The following is a 24,551-nucleotide window of genomic DNA, read 5'->3' as shown; positions in this document are numbered from 1 at the left end:
ATTATCCCAATCCGTATCCGTATATTGGGAATTAGCCAAATTCCACTTCATAAAATTTTCAAATTCGATTCTCTCGAAAAAACGAAACCTCCATAACGCGATTCCGTTATTCACGATTTCGATCATTCCGCGTAAATACCTCGATATTAGAATATATTAGAAATCGACCAAAATTAAATTCAGAAAATCAACTTTTCGATCAAATTTTTCCACTTCTTCCTTTCCTTATAAAAATATATTCTCCTTAAGAAAATTCAAATAAGACTTGCACCCGAGTAAAAAAAAAAAAATTTCTATCCGTTCTCCAAGCGCGAAATAGAGGGGATAGGGCCCTTGAAAAGGTATTCCCGTTTTCGACGGGATGGACGGATCGATCGATCCCGCCGATATGCAACGAAGATTCGACAATGGGTTCTCGAGTTACCGCGAAATGCCACCGTTAAACCGTCGAACGAACTTTTGCGCGGGCAACCGAGCTCGAGGACCGTAATATCGACTCTTGTTCCCTGCCCCGTCCCTGTCCCGCTTCCACCGATCTCTCTCTCTCTCTCTCTCTCTCTCTCGTTCGCGGCTCACTTCCTGCATCATTCAGCCGTGCGAATGCACCGGGCGAAACCTTGCGCTCGGTTAATTCGCGAACACTACCGACACTACCCCCACCCCTCCGCCCTAAAACCGGTCGAAACGAGATTCTTGTTGACCGTCGTTATTTGCGGCGTCCTCTCCTTTGTAATCAATTGAGAGGCATGGAAAAGTGTCCCTCAAAGCTTGAGCGCACTCTATCGAGCACTCTATCGTGCACACATAGACGCGCGTTTCACCCCTCGATGGATCTCGCTAAACAGTAACCGTGATGCTTTCTGTGCGTGTTTTCTGTGTGTCTAGGCGCAGGAAGATGTCATTGGTGGTACAAGAATTCGTAATGAAAAATATACGCGTTCTCGAGACGAAAGAATTTGAGACGTATTTATTATTTTAATTCACTTTAATGATTGTAATGGAAGATTCATTTCTTTAAGATTAATCCATCGAGATGTGCAAATACATTGAAACGATAAGTGAGAAAAGAGGAGTCAATCCCTCCCCGAGAAAAAAAATCGATGGGTTACATCCTGTTTAGGGTGTAAAGGGTCACGTGGTTTGTCGCAGCGTTCCCTCCGCTTCCCTATTTCTCCATTTTTACGAACTGTGTATACTGTTGTTGGAAACTTTGGGGTGGGGAGGAGGGAGGAAAGGGAGAACGTCGAAATCCAACGCCGCCCCGAAATTCAGACCGCGTTAGACTTGATGCACGTACCCGCGGAATCCAAACACCGCCACCGGATCTTGAGGCAACATCCCGTGTTGTCGCATCCCAACCGCGCTCTCTGCGGTGGAAAAAAAAAAGAAAAAAAAGGAAAAAAAAAAAAAAGGCCAATAAAACCTCCCCGCGTTTTATCCCACCACCGTGTCCCCATTGTTCGCGCAAGGAACAAAACCAGAACTACATCAACGATATCCCTTTGAAATCTAAAAATATACACCAGGGCGAGGAGAGGGGGAAAAGAAGAGAAAAAGAAAAAAGAAAGAAGGACTCCCCCCCGTGAATCCCCTCCCCCCCGATTTTCGATCCTTCGATAGAAGAACGAACGAACGAACGAACGAAAAATTAATTCGATCGATCGATCGATGGATCGAGGCGAGGTTACGGGCGTCGAATCGTGGAGAAAGAAAAATAGTTGCACGAGAAAAGAAGAAAACGAACGGGCGATATCGCGATCGAAGGGAAAAAGAGGGAGGGGGGGAAAAAAAAATAAATATGGAAAAAGCTTTCGACGAATGGAACAGCCGCAAGGATAGGCTTTTCACGAGCAATTGAATCGAAAGGTTCGGATACCTGACGGTTTGAGTACGCAGACGCGCGTTTACACTGCGTATCCAATGTTTATCCCGACGAGGGGGGAAGAAAGGAAAAGAGATCCGTCCCGATTCCGGAATCACGCGGATGGAAATTTTCAATGGTCGAGAATGATTGTTCGAAGCATCGAATATAACTATAATAATACTTCGTTGCATAACAATTGCTAATAAATATTGTTATCATACTCTTTCTCCAGAATGGCTCCAACTCCACGATGGAGAAGAATATTGGAATATATATATATATATATATATATATATATGTGATATCGAAAACTGTGAGCGCAAATGTATGAGAAATAAAAATTTTTGACAGCGTTATTGGCAGATAAATGTAGGGATATCTCTAGGAAAACGGGGGTGGACGTGAGCTTTGGATCTCTCAATTATATTATGCTCGATTGGCCGACAGCCGATGTGTCAGCCGAGGATTTTCTTCGACCGTGGGCGTGCATACGTGCATCCACACGTATGCACCCACTTTTGTCACACCACGTATTTCGTCTTTGTGACGTAAAACGCTGCTGCCGCTGTTGCTGGCGATACACACGCTGAATGAACAGACAAGCCACGTCCTCCCAGAAATGGAAAGTTCAAGATTAAACGCGGAACGGGTTTCTTTGTTAGAGGAACGAGGGGCACCCTGCTGAGTTTCAATGCTCGCTACCAATTTTTTCAAGGGATGGAAATTTTTCTTACACAACGGTGACAAAAGTACCAGCAGTGCATATATACATGTACATGTATATACATGAATATCAGGTTGTTGAACGCGAATTCTTCGAAAATTTCGACTCGATAAATTCCGCGCATAACATAACCATTCCAGTTTCGTTCGTTCACACGACACGAATCAAGAATCGAGGGATAAGTAAGAAATCCGTATAATCAGTAGTACGATCCGAGCAAGTAATTCCCTTTTCTTGGGCTTGGATCAAAGGGACCGAAGAGGGATAAATGGGAGAAAGAAGGAGAGAAAGGTAAAGGAACGAGAGGTGGGAAAGCATCCTTGGCGGTTTTTCTCGAAGTAGGGGACGAAGTAGCGGTAGGCAGATACCGGGAGGGCTAATCAGGGGCGAAAGAGTAAGGACGAGGGAGGCAGGTGAGCGGGCGGGGAGGCGGCAGGTAGGCAGGGAAGCAGGAAGAGGAGGAAGGAAGTGCGCTTGCGCGGTGGTACGGCCGGGCTAGACGCGAGAGCCGCCACTCCCGAGCGCGTAGCGGTGTAGCGCGGGTGCTGACCGAGTGTCCCCGTGAGAGAAGAGCGAGAGAGAGTGCGAGAGCGCGAGCGAGCGAGCGAGCGAGCGAGCGAGCGAGAGAACGAGACCGTAGAGAGTGTGGAGAGAGAGAGAGAGAGAGAGGGAGAAGAGAAGAGAAGAGAAGAGAGAAGAATGTCCATCGTCGAAGGAAGGATCGGCAGGAAGCGGAGCCCGCGGCAGGACATCATCGACGATCATCAGGCGGCTCCGTGCTTGTAGGACGAACCGAAAAAGGAGGAAAGAGAGAGAGAGAGAGAGAGGTGTTCTCCTCGAAGAGGATCTCGTTCTCCCTCCTCCACCGCGCTCCACCTTTTCGCCGCGTTTCCCTGTGCGTTTCTCTCTGACCCGACGCAACGATTCCCCACGATATTTCTTCCTCCCTTCCTTCATCCCTCCCTTCCTTCCTGTATCCAGGTGAGAAAAAGATCGGGAACGTCTCGTCTCGTGAAATCTCTTGCGAAAGAGAAAAAGAAGAGGTGAAAGTCTCTCTGTTTGAGAACAGTGTCGCGGAACAGTGTCGAGATCGCGACGGAATCAAGTGCGTAGTAATAATAATCTCTCTCGCTGTGAGACAAAATAACCTCTCTCTCCGTCCAGAGAACGGGATAATAGAGGGATTACGGTTGTTGTTAACGGCAGTTGTGTGGAAATCGAATCGAAGGGGGGGGAGGGGGAATTGTACGCGTGTAAAGTCGAACCAGTGAGCCGCGAAGATAAACGAGGAACGCTCGAAGGTGACATCAGCGGGTAAACGATAAATATTCGCCGTGGTATCCCGGCCGTGGTCTTACGGTGGCTTCGAGGCCGAAAAAAGACGAAGAGAGAGAGAAAGAGAGAGAGATTACAGCAAAGAATTACAGTGAAGGAGTGAAGAGGATCTCGTCGTTCGTTGTGATATCTGATCGCGAGTGATAAAGCCGAGAGAAGGAGACCGGGGTCTCTCGAGGCTCGGCCGCGAGGAAGAGATCGTGTGAGGTGATTCGAGCGGCGATATATATACACACACACACACATATACATATATATACAGTGTTTCAAACGCGAGTGTGAGTGAGAAGCAGAGACATTTTCTGGGTGAAAATTTTCAACGATAGTACGTATCCGACTTTACTTTAGGCGGACCCGATTCAAAGGAGAAAGAAGAAGAAGAAGAAGAAAAAAGTGAGGAAGAGAAGAAGCGAGAAAGAGAAGAAGGAAGCACGGGACGGAGAAGAGTGGAAGAGAAAGAGGGAGAGAGCAAGACGGAGGTAGGAGGGCGGGGCGGGTTGGGGGGAGGTAGGGTGGGAGGAGGAGGAGGAGGAGGAGGAGGAGGAAGAGGTGGAGGAGGAAGAAGGGGGGAGGGTGAGACGCGGACGGCACGCAGAGAGGCGCCGGGTCAACGCGCCAGGTAACAACGCCTCAGGACATCCGCTCACGTCCTCGCCGCCGACGTCCTTCTCGTCGTCCTCGTCGTCGTCGTCGTCGTCGTCGTCGTCGTCGTGGTCGTCGTGGACGGCGTTCTCTCTTCTCCTCGAACGTGGATACCGAGCCTCGTCCCACGGATATTACCATGTCCTTCCACGCCGCCTCCTGGAGCTTCGCCCTCCTCGCGGCCACGGTCGCGTTGCTGCCCGCCACGCATCGTGCCCCGTTCGCGCAAGCCGCGTAAGTACACAAATTCTTTCCAAACCCATTCCAAAACCCACCGCGTCTAAAATAAATCAAAGATTGCCCCAAACTTTCCTTCGTATAAGTACGATACGCAGAGATAGGTTAAAATAGAATATTACGAATATTACGAACAGCGGGGAACAGAACGATGATTTCGGTTGACCTTTCGGCCGAAAGGGACGCGCGTTTCGAGACGGTGGAAACGTGGTTGTAGCCAGCCGGCCGCGTATCCTCGAATCGATACGCTCGGTTTCCACTTGTCCCTTTGAAGTTTGCCTGCGTGGGATCGGTGTGTCGCACCGAGTCGATGCACGATGACGATCGGTGAGACGAAACTCTGTTCGAATAATTATTCTCTCTCTCTCTCTCTCTCTCTCTCTCTCCTTGATGCAGCACCCTATCCTCGTCGCACCGTGACCTCGAACGGAGTCGAGTCGAAGTTAATCGACGAAGCCTAATGTGCCTGGAATACCACGCCGCCAATCGATAGGCTTGCAGCTGATTCCACGCCGCGGCTGCCTAGGTGCAAGGATTTAATTAATGATCCATAATCCTATATCTCGATTACGTGTTTCGCCTGCGGTGAGCCGTGTGCACGCGGCACACTGTGCCGGGCCACGCGAAATTGGTCGATAAACGGATATAATGGGGGGAGGGAAGGGGGGGATAGAAGAGGAGAGGAGAAAAAAAGAGAAGTATACGCGCGTCTCGCGTATATGTTGTTTAAACGACCGACACGATCATCGAATATACGATACATCCCACGTGCTATCCTGTGCGCGCGACGAGACACGTATCTATCTTTGACTCTATCTTTATTTGGAGGATTTGCGAGGTTGTATCGCATTGTTCCCTCTGCCTGGGGATCCACTGATTGGGGGTCCGTGATTGCATGTAAATGAGTGCAAAACATGCAGGCCGCTGCATGCACGGGCTCTTTCAATGATCGCACAATGACGACGCCACCCCCTTCTCCCTGCCCTCCCACCCTTGTGACTCGAAGACGACGACGACGACGGCGGCGGCGGCGGCCAGGCGTCGTCTCGCGCTTTAATGGAAGCGGCGAGCTCGTTGTTACGTTAAAAAATTCATTCCCCCCAGGAAGAATCGCATCCGATGATCGTTGCAGACGCTCTCTCTAATTGGATCGCGTTAAGTTTTCATCCCTTCGTTGTTGCTGCTAGGTACTACTGTTACGCTTTCAACGAGAAAGATTTGTCTTGTTAATTGTTTCCTAATTGGTTTTCCTGGCCTGTTCTTGGTTTCCCTATTTTTTCCTTTCCCCTCCGTTTGAAGGAGCTAGTTTTTCCTTTCGATATTTCTTCCTTTTTTTTTTTTTTTTTTTTTTTTATCAATGAAAAGCGCGTCAGAGTGTTTTGGAAGTAAGAAGAAAATATATATCGTTTTCGTTGGTTTTCGTGATATTATTTTTCAAATAAACACTCGGATCGGATTTTCGATACGAAAGAGAGAATGGATTAGGATTAATCGTTAAAGGTTTCATTTTTCTTTTCGTTCACAATACCGTATGTCATATAATACGAAATTATCTATCGGTCTTACTTAAAGTTTATAGACATTTGTAGCAATTGATTTATTGCTACATTGTGTCTGCTATAAATACACACATCGATATATCAATCACTAACGATTCCGTCGTAATTTTTAAAGAAATTATCTTCTCCCTCATTTCCTTCGATTTTTCCATCGATAATGTTTCCAAATTTCGAGTCTTAACAAATCGAGAATACATACGAAATAATACGCATCCAAATTTTTCCCTGTAAAACCAGATTTGATTCTAACTTCTCCAATATTTTCTTCCTCCATTTTCAAATTATAACCTTTACCTAAACGTGCATAATTCAATTCATTTACTTATATAAAAATATAAACTCGAACACTGTGGAAAAATCATAAAACCGCGATGCGTCACCAAGATATAACAAAACAGTATAATCCATCCGCACGATCAAAGGTGACTGCGAGGACAACGTAGCCCGGCTTTATAGCGTTTAATAACCGAATGGAATACACGTTTGTTTAATAAATACGCGCGCTTGTGTGTACGTGTGTATATATACGCGACGCACGAAGGCTTACACGGCCCACCACCGTCTCGAGAGTGACAGCGGCATCGCGAGAACAATGGCGGAGCTGAAATTAGTTGTACCGGCTCATCCCTTCTCGCATTAACGCCGCGATCCAGTCGCCTCGTATACACGTAATCCGCAAACGTTTCTGTAACCCGAGCGGCTGATATCGACCGCTATTTTCCGACAATGTTTAACACGTTTACTTATCAACCACCGCCACCACTGACAGCTTAATCGATTCTAATAACAGAGATATTCTTCAAAATGCACCATCATCCAGAGTGACGCGGTCATTTTATATATATATATACTCCCTTCTTTCCCTCTTCTCTTCTCCGTATTATCGCGAATTTAATAATTCCCAAGCTAGATTTTCCCCCATTCTTTTAGAGACAACAACAATCTTTTAAACGATACTCGATCTTTAATTTATCCTCGAAGAAGGGGGCGGAGTATCGAAATTGGTGCACGTTAAAGGGAAACCAAAGCCCCCTCCCCCGAAAAACCATCGCTTTATCCACCGAATCGCTTATCCAATTACATCGCAATCCCATACACATATATATATATATGTGTGTGTGCATCGACTGTTTAGAGGAAATCGCATCGACGAAATCCTCCGGAGCCGACGATATTAACCTTAGCAGGGTTTGGCCCGCAACAAAATTTCGACCGCGCTCTAATCCAACGGGGAGAGGGAGGGGTGGTAGTTAGGTATAGTCGAAGGGATTATCAATATTTACGCTCTTCCGGCGGCGAGCTCACAGCCGGGTCGTTCCACCTGTTTTCTCCTCGAGGGCCCTGCTGCCTCTCTCTCTCTCTTTCTCTGTAGCCTCCTCCAAACCCCTACGAGTACCAACCGCGGACGGGTTCTGTAGTGTGGTATCGGTGATCGCAGTAGAGCACTCGAGCAAGAGGGTGCTCCCGACGTGGCAGAGCTCCAAATCCTCCTACGCTGTCGTTACCACCTCCCATCCTGGATTCCTGGATTCCACACGTCCTCCTCCTCTTCTTCTTCTTTCTCTTCTTCTTCTTGTCGAGGAGGAGAAACGGCCCTTTTCGGACCCTCTCTTCCCCTCCTTCTCCTTTCTTAACTCCCCAAGAGGAGTCCTCCCCTCAAGTATTATATCTCGTTCTCTTATATCTCTCGGAATAGGAATCCGCTCTTCCTCTTCTTCCCTCTCTTCCCTGGGCTTGATCCAACCATTACCTGGCCGTGGTGAAGCCATAAGGGCGGGGACAGTCCCCGATTGAAACGGGATGATTCTGAGAAACGGGTCCCACGGAATATACGAGGAATATACGAAACAACGTTCCTCGGCGCGGCGGAGCTTCGGGCGGAGCTAGTTTCTTCTTTGTCTTCCTCCCCTGGAGAAACCCTGGGGCCTTTCAGCCTTTCTCTCTTCTTTTTTTCTTTTTTTTTATTAAAGGGAAATCTTTATATGCATGTGCTAAATTTATATAGCCGTGTTATAACAGCCGTGTTAGGACGTACGTGTCGGATTTCGTTTGGAAGAAAAAAAGGGAAAGGATTCTCTCTCTCTCTTATTTGTGATCACGATTCGAGAAATATTTGTTCGAAATAATTTCGATCGTTATTCGACACAGAAAAATTGGCAGCAATTTTCACAATTGTTCTATCTCTTTTTACAAAACGATTCTCGTACGATTTTTTCGAGAAGAACGATGAGTTTTCGAATCTCGACGAAGCAAAGAATCGTAAGAAAGTAGAAAAGAACTCGGTCCAACGTTGGAGACTTCTCGAAGAGGGAGCGCGTATCATCGTCATCGCGCTGTAAACGAGGATGTCGTTAGCCGCGTCGCGTCATCCATTTTCCCTTTGGGGGAAGGGCGCGTGGCGCGGGGGGGCGACAGGGGGGCGGATTGGAAACGGCACGATGGATGCGGTGTTTTTGCCGGTGAGGATCCGGTGGAGGGAAACGTCTAGCGCGGAAAACGTGCCAAGTCATTCGGCTCGCCTCTCTGACCCACTTTCTCCGCGGAAGCGTAAAACGCGCGCACTTTGCCACGGCGAAAACTGATTTCCCCCCCCCCCCTCTCTCTCAGCGATTCTATACGGTTGCCTCGCCGTTTTTTCTTTCTTTCTTTTTCTTTTTTTTTTTTTTTTTTTTTCCTTTTTTCGGTAGACACAATGAATGGACGAAGGAGCACAAGCGGTGAAAAGGGACGCCAATTTCTGTGCAGACCTCTGTGATTCTACGATACCAGACTCGACTCGATGATCGAGGTACTTGTAAATCGGTCGAGCTCACCTCGTTATGCATTTTTCTTCTTCTTCTTCTTCTTCCCGCTTGTGGTGAATTTTCTCCTGATATTGCGTTTCCTTTCTTTTGAATTAAGATTTGTAATTTTGAACAATTGTCCAACGATCGAATCGATTCTTTGATTTAGTTTTATTATAAGAAAAGGGACGATAGAGAGAGAGAGAGAGAGAGATGATATACAAAGCGCACCATTAATTTTAATAATTTTCCTGTTCTTTATTTCTAGCAAAGCAAGCTTATTCTACTTTATATTTTTGAAATCGAATGCAATTATATATATTTTACCTTTCTCTCCCTTCCAAGAATCTTCTCGAATCGAGGGAAACGTTTCATCTGAGCGAGACAGATTCTTAATTAGCGCACCGTTTAAGAAACACCGTTAAAAACACTTCGAAATCCCCTTTCACAGCGTTTACGTGCACGACGGTTCAGCGCAACTCTGCCGCCAAGACTTAATTAACGGCAACAAATAATTATTCGCCCCCGCGAGCGCAAACAATTACGCGCGGCACAACTCGTAAGGGGCAAATTTACCATTTACAATTCTCATCCGGTTTCGAGGAGAAATCCGAAACATTCTTCAAAGAGCCGCGTTTCCTTCTTCGTTGTCAAAAAAATTCGAGGATAAAATATAGTGGAAATTATTCGGAAGGATTCGCAAAATTATCGCGAAACTCGAGTAATTAGCCGGGGAAATAATCAGCGGTGGCCGCTGTTAATTATCAACGATGGATTCGATCGCGATATTGCGATGGATCCGCGCAAATTTGATAATTCTACGGAGGAGGGGAGGCCTTTAAAACATTTAAAACGAGGGTGTACAAACCTCGTTTGAATCACGATTAACCGTTGATCGTTCCGTTTGAAATAACTAAACGTATGATGGACATCTAATCTACCGATCGAATTAATGAACCGTGATAACTTTGGCGTGTTTTATTAATTGGCCGACACGGGGAAGGGGCAAAGTGAGGATGTAAATTAGGATAGAGAAGAGAGGATCGTCGTTTTGGAATGAATTAATAATGGAAGAAGCACAGAATTTTGGTTCGAATTTTCACGGGTGTATAGAATTATTCTAGTGGAGGGGGGAAAAATTAATATTTCTTGAGATTTTCTGATGTGAAATGTTTGATGGTTGTTTCTTAAATAATTATGCATTTTCTTTTAAATCATTTCTTCTAATTATTGATTCGATTTTAAATTTGGAAATAACAGGTTTTCAAAATTTTTTCCCCTAAAAAAGAAGAGTAAAGAGTATAAAACATTTTGCTGTGTTTTGAATGAAAAGTAGTATGGAATATATTTGTACTGGCGGGGAACAGTTAATTTCGAAATAAATTCGATACTTTTATTCCTTTTTTTAAATAATCCAATATTTGTTGAAAGTTTTTTTTTCTTCGTTTGGAAAAAAAATTCTACAGGAAAAAAATATTAAATTGTGATAACACACCCGTAATACGTCAAGAACGAAAGAAAGGAAATAACGAAAAATGTTTATATTAAAAAAAAAATGTTTAAAAAAAAAATCTGAAAGTGACATTAAAAAGCGCAATAAAAAAATATTCTATATATATATATATATCTATGGAACTTTCAATCTTTTAACCTGCCACCTTTTGAACTTTGACATATTAACACCATCTCCATTTAATTACCAGATAAAAACTCTAAAGAGATAGATGACAAAAGAAACAACGTAATCAACGAAATGGATAATTTTCCAAGAGGACTATGCCTTTCTAAAAATCATTTTAATATCTCTAAAACGTAGCTCAAAACACAATATTAAATATAAAATACCGTCGCCAAATTTTACCAACTCCTTGACAACTCACACTTCGTGTTATTAGCTACGATTTATTACCAGTCGAATCAAAATTTATATAAAATTTCAAACTATCTCAACAAAGAAGGAGAAAAATATTTCTCGAATGGAAGAGAAACAATCAAATCCATTTACAACAATTTCCCATCTCAACCGACAAAAAGAAAAAAAAGAAACACAAAGAAGCCTCCCAAATTGATTGATATCGAATGATATGGAAATGGCAACAAAGTTAACGCGAAGAGGGAAGAGGGGGCGTAACGAGAAGAAACGAATGCGGACGACAAACGAATGCATATTTGATAGCGCGCGATTATTAATGCTCGCTTACGAGTGAGATGATTGATGGAGCTTGGTCGGGACGCATGGAGGGCCTTAATGATTTCCTCCCGTAATATACGAGCCGCGATAATCGCGAAATTTCCGTTTGTCTCGATACGATAATACCCTTCCCCCCCCCCCTCCCTCTCTTCATCGAAACGAACCTCCAACGTAACAACCTAACGCCGTTTTGATCTTTTCTTTTTTACCATGAGAACAGGCACGATAAGCCGGAGGTGGTGGTGGTGGAGAGCACAATGGAAACATGCTTGCAAATATGTCGGGAACGACCTTCGTGTTGTGCAAGAACCGTTTGAAGAATTAATTAGAAGCGACCAAACGACACTCGCGTTCGTGAAAGGCAACGAGCAACTGAATGCCCCGTTTACAATGCGCGTTATTAACTCTGCCGGCTCTCATTTATTCTCAGCCTCTCTGTTAATTATGGTTATAAGACAATGGAGGGGCGAGGAAGGGGGCCAAGCGGATTACGGTTATAAGCCGTTACGTTTCTGAATATCCCCCCTCCCCCTCGCTTCTTTCTTTTTTTTTTTTTTTTTATATTCTTTATTAATAATCGTTTGTTTCTTTCCAGGTTTCCAGATTTAATATCCTATCCCCCTCCTCTCTTGCTAGGTTAGGATATAATTTTTAACTTGATTTCGTTTCGTTCTCTTTCTTCCTTTCTTTTTATTCTCGACGTTTGGATTTATTCGTTTATTCGTTCGATACACACGTGTATTACAAAGACGGTGCGAAAAAGGGGGTTTTTAATCGAGAGAGATATTTAATTTTCCACGAGGTTTAAGGTTTCGATTATTCGATTTCGATCCCGAATCGAATATTCGATTCGGGAAATGGTTTCTCGAAAATTTCGAAAAGCGAATTATTATTAAAATAAAAATAATTCATCTTTCCTGAATATTCAAAATCGTTATTTTTATCGTCCGTTCTTTTAGGAAATTTTCAAAAAAGAAATTTAAGGGCTGATAATTATTCCAAATTGTAAAATCAATTATACAGGATTTTTCAACGAAACGCAGAGAGAATAATAAAAAAAAAAAAAAAAAAAGAAAGAAATTCACGAGAAGATCAAAAAGAATGGCGAAAACCGATGTTTAACAGAGATGGAAAGAAACATGAGGAATCAGCATCGAGATCAATGAACGAACCCTCCTAGTTACGTGGAAATCAAATATTCTTCAGTGACTGCAATATCCGGCTGTGCGGTTCAATCTAATCGGGCCCGTAGGTCTGACTACGCGTCGGCCTATACCACTGCCGCCGCAAATTACATATTCGAGGATCTCCAGGAAATCATCGAGCAGAGATCGATGCTAATCGTTCCATCCGATTCGAGCGTAACGTCTTCCCAACTTTATTTAATTATTCGATCGTTCTCTCTCTCTTTCTCTTTCTCTCTACGCCTTAACGAGGTGTTCGATTTCCATTCGAGGCTGGAAATTTCAACGGGATCGGGATCGCGACGATCGTGGGAATCAAGGATGATGAGATTTAATTTTAATTTTAATTCTATTGATTTCATCAATAATTTTCCTGTATTGAATCCGAAATTTTTTCAATTTGCCTTTGGGAATTTATTCGTTTGATATTTTTTTCAAAATTTTTGAATTTAAATTTGAATTTCGGGAGAGAGTCAAACAACGGATTTTATTATTATACAAATTAATCTTTCCATCTTCTCAAATATCAAATTATTTATCCGATGAATTAAATTAATAATCTCTTGTATTTTGTATTGAAAAGAACGTTAAAGTAATTTCTCCAAAATTAAAATCTCACTGCAAAGTATCTCTCTGAACAATAACGAGTTAAAAACGTAACGAAATAAAATCATGGTCGTGGAGAAAGAAGGGAAAGCATTTTTCACAAAGCCATAACGAAATCTCTCGCGCTAATCCCCCTCATCCTACTGCTCTAAAACTTCCGTTTCAACCTCTCCGCTCCCTCTAAAACTTCCACCCTCTGACAACAACTCTCCCACATCTTTTACGACCGCACAACAGTACAAACTATCTCCAAACTTTTCGAAACACGCACTGTTTATCCTGGAGAAGACGAGAAGTCGAGAAGATTCGAGAAGGATTCTTCTTCGCCTCCTCGTGCAAAAATCGAACATCTCGAGTTGTTAACGGGGTAAGGGGATTCCTTCCAAGGATTTTCCTTCGCAAATTCGTCACGAATTTAATAATTTGGGTCGCGTGTCTCTCAACTACTTTCCAATTATTCTTAACTCTTAATGCGGCTTATTCTTTACCGCATAAGAGGGTGAATCGAGAGAACCCTTTTAATTTACGATGCTCGCTCGTCTTGGAGACAAATGTTTGATTTCGATCGAGTTCTTATCGCGAAAGAATTTTTTGATAAAAAAAAAACCCATCCTGGATTCTTTCAATTTACTTCCTGCTTTCGAAGATAAATTATTTTTATCTCGATTCGATTTAATTCTCATAGCAGAAGAGGGTGTATTGGTGGAATTTGTTGTATAATCGCGAAACTTGAATTTGATGATCGAAGGCAAATGTTGATTATATTTATATATCAAATTATATTTGAACGAGTTATTTCGTTTCTCAGATCGTTGTTCAGCCTCGTCACTTCGGTGCAGGAAGTTACGAATGTTGATCGAAGAGGAAACGACGCGCAGTTTGTTTCTAACTAATTGCGTTCAAGCGACGCAACGATGCTTGACGCAAATGTCGTGACACACACAGCGTTCGCTTTTATGTTAATTCGAGTTGCTCGAGGAAAAAAGCTAGATTTAATCTTCTATGACGTTAAAAGATTAGGACTTGTGTAAAAATATGAAAGGTTAAAGGCAACCCCCCGTTTCCGACTATCGATAATACGAACATTCCATTTGCCTCAAACCAAACCAAAGTTTCAAAAATCTTGAATCAGAATTCACCGTTGAACCCGTTCAAAGAACTAACTATAATAAAATAAACCCTCGACCTTTCCAAACCCTGTTATCAATCCTAGAAAAAAAAAAAGCCAACCATGCCTCCAAAAATCATCCCTCCTCCGGAAATCGAACCTAACTTAGAGGAATCGAGTCTAACTTAGATCGAATCGAGTCGACCTGAAGAAACAAAGAAAGAAGAAAACAAACTGAACCCCTCGACTACGGGGGGCACGTAGCGAGAATCGTTGGAAAAGCAGTGTTCGAGATGAGTACATTGGCGGCAGACGGAACGTGAGTGCATTCGTCGGGAGGGGAGGGAGGAAAAAGGAGAAGGGGAAGGGAGGAACGTCGGCACGAAGAGAGAAAGGTTGGTCGGGCGGGGGTCGCAGGAGGTCGCAGGAAGGGGGCTGACGGGGGGTGGTTGTGGAGGGTTTCCTCGCGTGCAGCCTTGACATGGGCCAGGAAATCAATGGGACCTCCAACACGAACGCAAACTCGGTCAGTCGAGCCGCGCACACGGCCCATATGCCTTATAATCCGCACGCGGGAATGTTGGGCATAGATCGATCCGAGAGATCGGGAGACCTCTTCTCCTCCCTTTCTTGATCCTCGCGATTGGAAGAAGGGTGATTCGAAGGATTGGAAGGCGATTGGAAGGCGATTCTTCGAAGATTCGAAGAAGGGTGAAAATTTGCTTTAAAGGGGGAGACTGTTTTTCGAAGATTGGAGTGTTGTTATACCGATTCCTGGGTCCGAGATGGGTCGAATCTCTCGATAACTCTGCTGAAATTTAGTTGGGAAAAATTCTGCGTCCCTGCAGTGAAATGAAAGTTACTTTAACTCGAGTTAGATAGCGGGAGGAAGGAGAGACAAGGAGAAATCTATAAATCGAAGTTAAACTTTGCAAGCGGAATTTCTCTTGTTCCCACCTCTGCGACTCGGGAAATTTATACTTATGTTAGAGGAGATCGATCGATCGGACCTCTCGTAATTGAATCATGAGAAAGGTGTATTTAAATTTTTCCAACAAATTTCTATACTGTATATTTCATTTCCCCACTAATTATTGAAAAATAATATTTTTGAATTTGAAATTGCTTTTATTGCGTCTTTCAAATATAATTAAAATTCAAAACTTCGGAGCTTCGAAATAAAGGATTCGAATTCGTTCGTCTCAGGTCAATTATTACTCGACCCTATCCTTTTCATCGTCGAAATGAAAAGGAGAGAAGGAAGAAATTCCAAAATGCTCTCTCTCTAAATGTCGTTCCCTCTCGGTTGGTGGCCTCGATGAAACGTTCGTTATTCGGTACACGCCAGTCGATTATCGGGGATGCCCTGAGTAAAAAAAATCAGTGGGGAGGATGGGGGAATCGTCGTTGTTCAAATCGAGGTTCAAGTTTTTCGATGCACGAGGTGATCAGCGTCGATGATGAAATATAATTGGATTTGTTGGGAGGGGAAAAATGGAAAAAAAAATGGAATCTTAACGAAAAGAGAGAGAGAGAGAGAGAGAGAGAGAGAGAAATTACCGAGAGTATATACGATTAATAACAGATCGAAGAAAAACGACTTTACAAATGGAAAAACTTGACTGTTTGTGTGCTTTTAGTTACGAGATAACTTAGATAAGATTTTGAAGAATGATGCTCAGAGGGGGGATATATTGTTTGTAATTCGATTCTGGATGGACGAAGCACGGAAGATTGAATTTCTCTTCTGTTGTGAAAGGGAGTGGAGGGGGGAGGTTGGAAAAAGAAACGGTTAACGCAGTTATCGGAGAAAGGTAAGCTTGTAATAGATCGATTCGCGAGCACACCTCGCGGTCGAGAGATCTCGATACAATGTCCATCGCAACGCCTGTCGTCCGGGATGACGACAGCGATACCGATAGCCGGGAAATGAAACGACGTTTCGAAGGAAACGTCAAACGGTTGAATAAGGACGCATTGATTTCGACACAACTTTTCCTTTTCCAAATCTATTTTCCAACCCCTCCTCCCATTCCTCTCGCGTGATTTTTCATTTCACCAAACGCGATCGTTTATCATTTATCACCGATTTTCTTCGCAATCGAGTCAACAATTCTCAACGTAATACCAACTTAAATACAATACGCCGTTCGTCGCGATCCTCGATCGAATTATGAATTAAGAATTCCGCGAAGGACTGGTTAGCTAACTATTAGCTATAGGCAATCGAAGTTCGAAACCAGCTATACATACGGGCGGGGCGAACCTTGACGAGAGCTCGGCCAGGGCTGCCAATCAATGGCGAGGACATCACCCTCGGCGACCAACGTCTACGTCCTTGATCGTCCGTTCGCCGCCACTTCTAAAACGACACTTCTTGGCTCCGCAACACCGAGGACAAGCAACTTTTAAAGCCTCTATTTATACCGTATACGTACCTATCGCCTCGCCCTTTCGTACGTGTATTTCCAACGAGAAAGGATCGCCTCGTGTTCGCTCGTAGAGTAGAGTAGGGACAGAAATCCCTTTCCCTCCCTCCCTCGGATGGAAATTGATTATTCAAAAATTATGTAAATTCATCTTAAGATACTTTGACATTTAAAGGTGGCCAATCTATTTTTTGTATACCCTCGTATCGTGGAGGAACTGCATCTTTCAACCACCGCGTGTTAAAATTTTATAGAGGCACAGGAGGAGAACGGGGGGTTGATTTTTTGTCGGATCTTCTTTTATTACCCAACGTAATGATTTTCTTGTTTTTCTTTACAGTATATAATCGTAGCATAGAATTTTCATTTCTCCTTCGATTTTTCAATCTTTTCTTCCACATTTTCATTACAGATACAAAATATAAATTACAGATACTCCATGATAAATAACAATTCCAAAGAGAAAATTCAATTCCTAAAAACTTTATCAGAGTTCGTCGACCATCGTCCATTTCTCCAACCAGAATGCCTTCTTTCTCTCCAAAAAAAAAAAAAATAATTATTTCCGCGCAACACGCCAAAAGATCAGGAACAAAAAAAAAAAAAAAGATTAATCACGGCGAGAGACATTAGAGTTCCAAAAAAAAAAAAAAAAAAAAAAAAAAAAAAACGGCGTCCACGAACTGAAAAGTAGGAGAACTATGGACTCTTTATCTCTCTCTCTCTCTCTCTCTCCCTCTTTCTCTTTTTTTTTTCTCAATCCAGCATAGCAATAGGATCAGAAGCAGCAAGCACTTACACGCGAGATGGTGCGCGCGTGTGCGTGTAGCAGTGGCATTCGGCCGCCGTAATGTGTGCGCCCGAGTACGAGTGTAATAAAAGAGCTTTCTGGGTCGCATTAAGGTAATGCTTCCATGGCGCGCGGCTAGGCGCGAGCGAGGCCCAGCTGAAAGTTAGGCGAAATGGTGGAACAACGAGAGACTTTTCGGCGATATCAAAAGGCCAAGTCGCGCGATTTTTCTCTCCTTGGCCACCACCTCTCTTATTCCCTTCGTTTGAAAATACTTCAGCGAGCCAGGCACATGCATCATCTCGTTCTATGCATACTGGTAATTAGGGATGAGGTGGTTCCATCAAAATCAGTCCGGTCTTTTCGAAATAAAACTTTATACGAGGAAAATATACGAAAAATTTGAAAGTTGAAGTATGATTCGTATTTTTTTGATTCTAGTTTTAAACGAAATTTGGAAATTTTGTAAATATTTTTACGAAAAAGTATTTTATTGACAGAGTTGAAAATGAAATTATTTGCGAATAATACGAGTATATTTCATTCTGATGTAATCTTTCTTGATTGATGATGAATGATTCGTTCATCGTTGGTTAATTTTTTGAAAATTATATTCTCAAAAAAATACGATTACTTAACCATCTCTTAATTGCATAAATCGTTACTTGAACGAGCACAGAGCATTTGAGATAGTAGAATTACCAGTTTTCAAACATCTCCTGAATATTTCATGAAACGATAAAAAAAAGAAAAGAACGAATAATAGAACAAACTTCGATAAATTTCATCCGATAACCGTCCGTCCGGCGACCGTTTGAAAGATTAAAACTTGAAATAGTTCTTCGAAATCGTTTGCACTGCGAAATACAGATGGGATCTGTCCAAGAAGAAGATGGATACCAATGGGCAAAGAAAGAATTCGACAAACCGATCCGTTAATTAATCGAAAGCCAATAACTCGGTTGATAAATTATGATCTATCTTATCGACCCCTCCACTACTCGGCTATCTCTTTCACTCCTCGCGACTCACCGCTCAACCCTGATCAGGGCTACGATAAATATAATAACGAAGCAATGCAACGTCGAAAACGTCATTGACTACGCGATGCCTCGCGGAATCGATCGCTCCTGTGTCAGGGCCACAGTCGTTTCATTTACTTATAGAAAGGCTTGCCTCGCCGTTCTCACCGTCTTCGTTAACGAAGTAACAATGACCACCCGGTGTTTCACGACGGTGGTCGATCGGCGGGACACACACCTCGCGTTTCACATCCTCCTCCATTCAACCAGACCTCAACGTTACGTGTTACGAAATTTCATTCACACACGGACTTTCTCCTTGTATAATATATCCAATCGTAGTTACGCCCTTCTTTTTTACGGATGTTAAACTTCGGTTCGAAATAAAATAGAATAATTACAGGGATATTGGAAACTGATCTGATACCTTGAATGAACTGATCAATTCCTTCTTTACAATCTTGAAACTGAGTGCACTGTTGTATAACAGAAATACGTAAATAGTATGTTTCGAAATTCGTGATGAAACTCTACGAATATGAAAATCAGGTTAATTTTATTCGAGCTTCTCTTTTTTAGAAAAAAATAATAATAATCAAACACACACTGAGCATATTCCTTCTCCTCGTCTCGATAGAGAAGAAACTCGCCTCGAAAGAATCTTGAACTAGTCCGACCGCGACAATTAAGCGGCGGATGAAAAAGCTCGTCCACGTTTCGAGCAATTTTCAAATCCCCCTCTCCCTCCAATAAAACCTGGAACTCGGTTAGAGAGGCTAAAGAACATCCTGTCGAATAAATTGGAGAGGAAGAAAGGGATGGAGGAGGAGGAGGAGGAGGAGGAGAGTCGTCGTCTCTCCTTTTCGGGGAGGGTTAGGCCGACGACGGCGGCGGTGGTCGAAGCAATCCCCTAATTGGATAAAACTCAACCCGGCAACCCGGTAACTGGTAATTTCCCTGCGCCAACGTAATTACTGGCCCGTATTTACGCAGAGGGGGGCCAAACGGTGTTCGCGCTCTCGCCGCGTTTCTCCGCTTGTATAGCCAAGTGGAAAAAAAAAGAAGGAAAAAAGGGGGAGGGAGAAGCACGCACGAGAAGGCGAAAGACACGAGAAAGAAGGAGAGAGGGGGAGGGAGGGAGGGAGAGGCCTGGTGGCAAACCCTTGCAGAGAGGCGTGTATATAAAAAGCCATCGCAATCTCGTGGTATAGTGGCACGCTAATGGGGCGCTGATATAATTAACTGCCATACCTACGCTCTTATCGAGCCCTAGCAACGTTGCCGGCCACGTCGACGCCACCACGACTCGCACACCTTGAATAAAAATAGAACAGTAGATGCATAAACGCGATGTTAACGCTTTCGACGTCCCCCTCGCCGATACGTCATTTTCTTCGACTCGATCCTCTCCCCCTCCCTCTTTGCGTCTCCCTTCACCTCCCTTCTTCTTCTTCTTCTTCTGAGAGAGAGAGGGAAAGGGAGAGAGGAAAGAAAGAGAGGAAACGAGGGGGGAAACCTCGTGCCCGTTTCGGCGCCTCGCGTTCCATCGCGATGACGGGGGAAGGAAACCTTGAAACGGAGCGAGCACGCGAATGTCGAAGAGGTCGATCTTCGTACACAACAACGAGGTTTCCAGCTTTTCGATCGAATACGTTATTAAGCAGAAAAAGGGGGTTCGTATATAGAATTTCGAATGGAGGGAGAACGATAATCTTGGATGGTCACAGCAATGGAGGAACTTGAATTCGTATTACCCTCTGGGGGCCGATACCTTGCAAGCTTAGAGATCCTTCGGGCCCTCTTTCGAGACAGCGAAATGGATTTTCACGACTCTTCGTCCCACTTCTTCCCAATTATTTTAAATAAATATTTTGAATTTTAAGATATCGAGAGTTGAACCGGACGGAGAATCGATCTAATTTTCGAAATGTGAAATTTAACGTCCGCGTTATTTAATCCATCGATTGTCATCGCCGACCACTCTCCCCTCCCCTCCCCGGTTGCGGCTAATTTTCATCGAAAATTGCTGCCAACCAGCACGAAAATGTCTTCCCCTCCCCCTCCCCTGCCGCGCCGTTTAATTGGGGCGTACGGCCGACTGGGGAGGCAGTGTTCATTATAAACGAGCACAACGATGACAAGGGGGTAGGGGCGTGGGTGGATATCGTGTCTTGCACAAATTTACACGAAATAAACACCCGTCAAAATTGATGTTCATTGTAATTGAGCAACGCGGCCGAAGGCATCAATTCAACCAACTCGAGTTAAATTCTTCGCGAGTCAACGCGTTAATTAAAATGCGGCAGCGCGTCCATCACCTTCCAATCGTGCGCACGCACGTTTTTAAATCGCGCGCGCGCCCTCTCCCCTCCATCTTTTCACGCACGAGTTAACCGACGATTGGCGCGACAAACAGCGTTATTATTTCGTTACTCGTGGTCGTTTGATGAGACCCTCGAAATTTGTTAAGAAGGTGGAAATAGTTTAGTGACCACTTCTTCTCTCGGTGATTGCAGTATAAAGAACGTTTCAGAACTGCAGACTCAATTTGAGGAAATTGTGTGAAGTAAAAAAAAGTCTTTCTTTATTTTATTTAACTCGATACTATTTCAAGGAGATATTCGAATCGAATAGTTTAATATTATTGCGTTATACATTATATTTCGATCTCTCGAGCAAAGTAATATATAAATAAGAATTTTCATAATTTGTAAATTAATATATTCATTGGGGGGAATATCATTGAGGGGGGGGATCTGACGTAAATTTAAATTGCCGAGAATTAATAAATAAAGTTCAATCGAATTCTTTTATACATTTTATTTCTAGGAAATAAATTAATAAATAATACGACATAATTGTTTAAGAATTTAAAATAAAATGGGGAATAATTTAATTTATAATTTTTTATAAATCGTAATAATATTGCGAGATAAATTTTATAAATTATAATAAACTTTGCTCGTCCGTCTGAATCCCTTTCTTCACAATTTCAATTTTTAACAAAAATTATCCGATCGACCTGTAATCTTGAAATATCACATCGCTTAACCCAGATCTTAACACGTGCTAAAACATCTAATCTTCGAGTGAATATTTCATCTCTTTAATTAAATGAAAAACTCTGCCCCTGTTTTTAAAAAGTTTTTAAAATTACGCTTTAAAAAAGACCTTTCGGTTGCATGGAAGATAAAAAGAAAAAACGCACGCATCTTCTTATTCAATCCTGTCTAAACACCCAACCTTACCTTATTCGATCCTCCAACTTAATTGAAATTCTTGCCAAGAATAAAAAAACGATATTTCTTTCCTCCAGAAGAATCGAGTCCCCAATAACTTTTTCCCAATTTCTATCAAAAATATATATATATATATATTCTTAACTATTCGAAATGAACGCACGCATCAAAAAACTAAATCTCACTTTATCCGTCCACTCGGATCAAATCTCAGAGCACGCTTGCATAACGTTCTCTCGATCGATTGCCCTTTCTCCTCCCTCCATTTCACGAGATTATACCATCGAGTCGAGAAACAGAAGATCCCTCTCCCCCCTTCGCAAAGGAAATTTTCCCCTCGATCCTTTCGCAACAAATTGATTAACGCGTCGAAAGTGTGCTTGAAAATTCGTCCGAGAAGAGAAATGGGCGCGATGAAACGCGCGATGCACGCGGAGGGATCGGTCCCAGTTGCTTCGGATAATTCGAAAGTTTCGAGCGTTAAATTATCCTGGGAGCTCGGTTGAAAATCTCCTCGAGTTTTGCGTAACGCTGTTAATTCCGCGTCTGGCCGAGGCCTCGTGTTGGACACGTCCCGGATTAATCCTGGAATCGGTAGTTTTTGCACGTTGCAGAGTCGAGATAATCTCGAGGACATGCGCACAAATCTTGCACCCCTTGTGTCGCGAATTTAATTATTCGATGGAATTCCTTCCATCGCATTTTCTTTATTAATTTTTTCAAAGTCGTGCAAGAAATTCAAAGAAAATTAGATTGAAATATTTCGAGAAAGGAAATTTCCTGTCCTATCTTCAAACTAATAAAATAAACGAGATATCAAATAACGATGTATCATCGTTTGATCAACTGTATTTTGTCGTACATCATTTTGAATATTCGAATATCATTTCCGTGCGTGTTTAATTTCGTAACATGGATACATGTTGTTTATATATATATATAAATTCGTTACGAGTTAATTAAGGAGTTAACCGGTGATCGGTCGACGTTCCAACTTAAAAACAGAGAGGGCGGGGATGGAAATGTGCGAAAGTAATAACGTGAGAAAATTGTCATTAATCCGTGCTAATTGACAGGGGTGGGTAATTTGAACGAAAATCCCCGGGAACGATGTTGAAATTTCTGAATGCGAAACTAATGGAACTAATGATCCCGTGGAGCTGTCATATTATATGCTCGGTAAAATATGCGCGATAACGTTTCATATATATATATATGTATATATACAAAATAACGGATCGATGAGATCATGGTGTGTCAACACCAGCGTTTCTACTCCTGTTTCCACGCTGTTGATCAACATCGATGCCTCTAACGTGCTCCCCTGTTATAATCTTCACGAGCAATCAATTTGTACAGGCACAACACGTTTGATACTTGTGTATAAATCAAACGTTGTGCGATTGAAGAACATATATATATATATAATTCAATGAACTATAATTATCTAAACTTTAGATAGAATAAATTGTTCCTCGATTCTATCGGTGATTCAAAACAAAAATCCTTCTACGAAGAATCCTCTCGTTAATTAATCAAAAAATTCAAATACGAATCCATCATACAAAGTGCCTTTTTTAATAAATCGAAATAGAATACTTCAAATCCAAAACGTACATTCAATTTACAAACATCAACACGAATCCTTCAAACCATCAGAAATATTTCGCATATCCTGTTCCATTCCCCGCTCTTTAAACGAGATACACATCGGTCGAGAGAGAGAAGGAAAAAGGGGAGCCGAATAAAAGAGCGCCGTAACTAAAAGCCATTTTCATCGACTGGCCGACTGCTCGTGTAATTCGCGGTTAATTCCTCATCCGCGTCAGCTAACCGGGGAACGAGTTTCCCCAGCTAGGAACAGTGAAATCAAAGTAATCCGCCACCGGCTCGCCTCCGCACGTTGGACAGGATCCATTCTCTCCCTCTCCCTCCCTCTCTTTACATGGACGAAGGTGAACAACGCGTACACTGCGGTGCGACGGTACGTGATGGCAACGTTGGAAAGCGCGATTGCGGGGGGAGGCGTTATCGGAAAGTGCATTAGCAGCGGCGTCGATCGCCCGATTCCTATGCGCGATTTCAAACGCCGGCCGCTCCTTGATCGACGCCCAGCGATCCCGGATTAGCCGATTATAAAGGCAGAACCGGGGATTTCGGGTGTGTAATTACTCGGCCATGAGTTTCGGCCGTGAGAGATTTGAATTTTCCTGTGGGAAATTTATCGATATTATTACGCAGTTTTCTTCCGGATCGAGAGTCTTCGGGTGTGCTTTTTTTTTTTGTAACGTGGTGTTTCTTTTCCCTCGTTCTGATATCTTGAATATCTTATATTTTTGTCAATTTTCGGAACTGTAATATTTATGGTAATATTTATTATTAACTTGTATTAAGTTTGTTTCTTTTATTAAATGTATTAAGTTTGTTTCTTCTATTTTTTTGAGGAAAGTAAAGGGAAATTTCCATTCGAGGATGAGTTTTTTTTTAATATATTAGTAATATTCACGTTTTATCTCTGAGAAAAGTATGAAGGGAAAATTTCCTTTCGTGGTGTAATTACGAAGGAATAGATTGCAAGAAAATTGGTATGTTTCATTTCCAACAATGAGGATACGGTGGATCACGATGGAATTACGTGATATATTCGAGATGGAATACGTAGGGAACGTATTGTTAATTGATGTCGATGTTTATTTGAGGAGAAGGAAGGATTCTACTTGGAGGAGAAATTATTCAGCGGGAAGAAGATTCCTGCAATGTCTTTCTCCCGTCTGTAAAATATGATTTCACGATACGACGGAGAGGGTGAACGTTGCATAAGTAAAGAAAGATTGTTAG

The 24,551-nt window shown here is 42.7% G+C and overlaps 1 protein-coding gene across 11 annotated transcripts in view; it reads left to right on the top strand.

Moving 5' to 3' along the window:
- The first annotated feature begins 4,480 nt into the window (after positions 1-4,480).
- The window catches only part of LOC122716650 (gamma-aminobutyric acid receptor subunit beta), an 83,574-nt gene continuing 63,503 nt past the window's right edge, over positions 4,481-24,551 (top strand). For all 11 annotated transcript variants that reach the window (XM_043939935.1, XM_043939932.1, XM_043939927.1 and 8 more), the window contains exon 1: positions 4,481-4,799. In XM_043939935.1, the coding sequence (XP_043795870.1) occupies positions 4,705-4,799 (95 nt within the window). In that variant the 5' untranslated portion in view covers positions 4,481-4,704. The remainder of the gene's footprint in view (positions 4,800-24,551) is intronic.

Source organism: Apis laboriosa, unplaced genomic scaffold, assembly GCF_014066325.1.
Source record: "Apis laboriosa isolate Shangri-la unplaced genomic scaffold, ASM1406632v1 scaffold47_cov149, whole genome shotgun sequence".
NCBI classification, from domain to species: domain Eukaryota; kingdom Metazoa; phylum Arthropoda; class Insecta; order Hymenoptera; family Apidae; genus Apis; species Apis laboriosa.
Note: the sequence above shows the minus strand (reverse complement) of the source record. Positions and strands in the feature narration are given on the sequence as shown.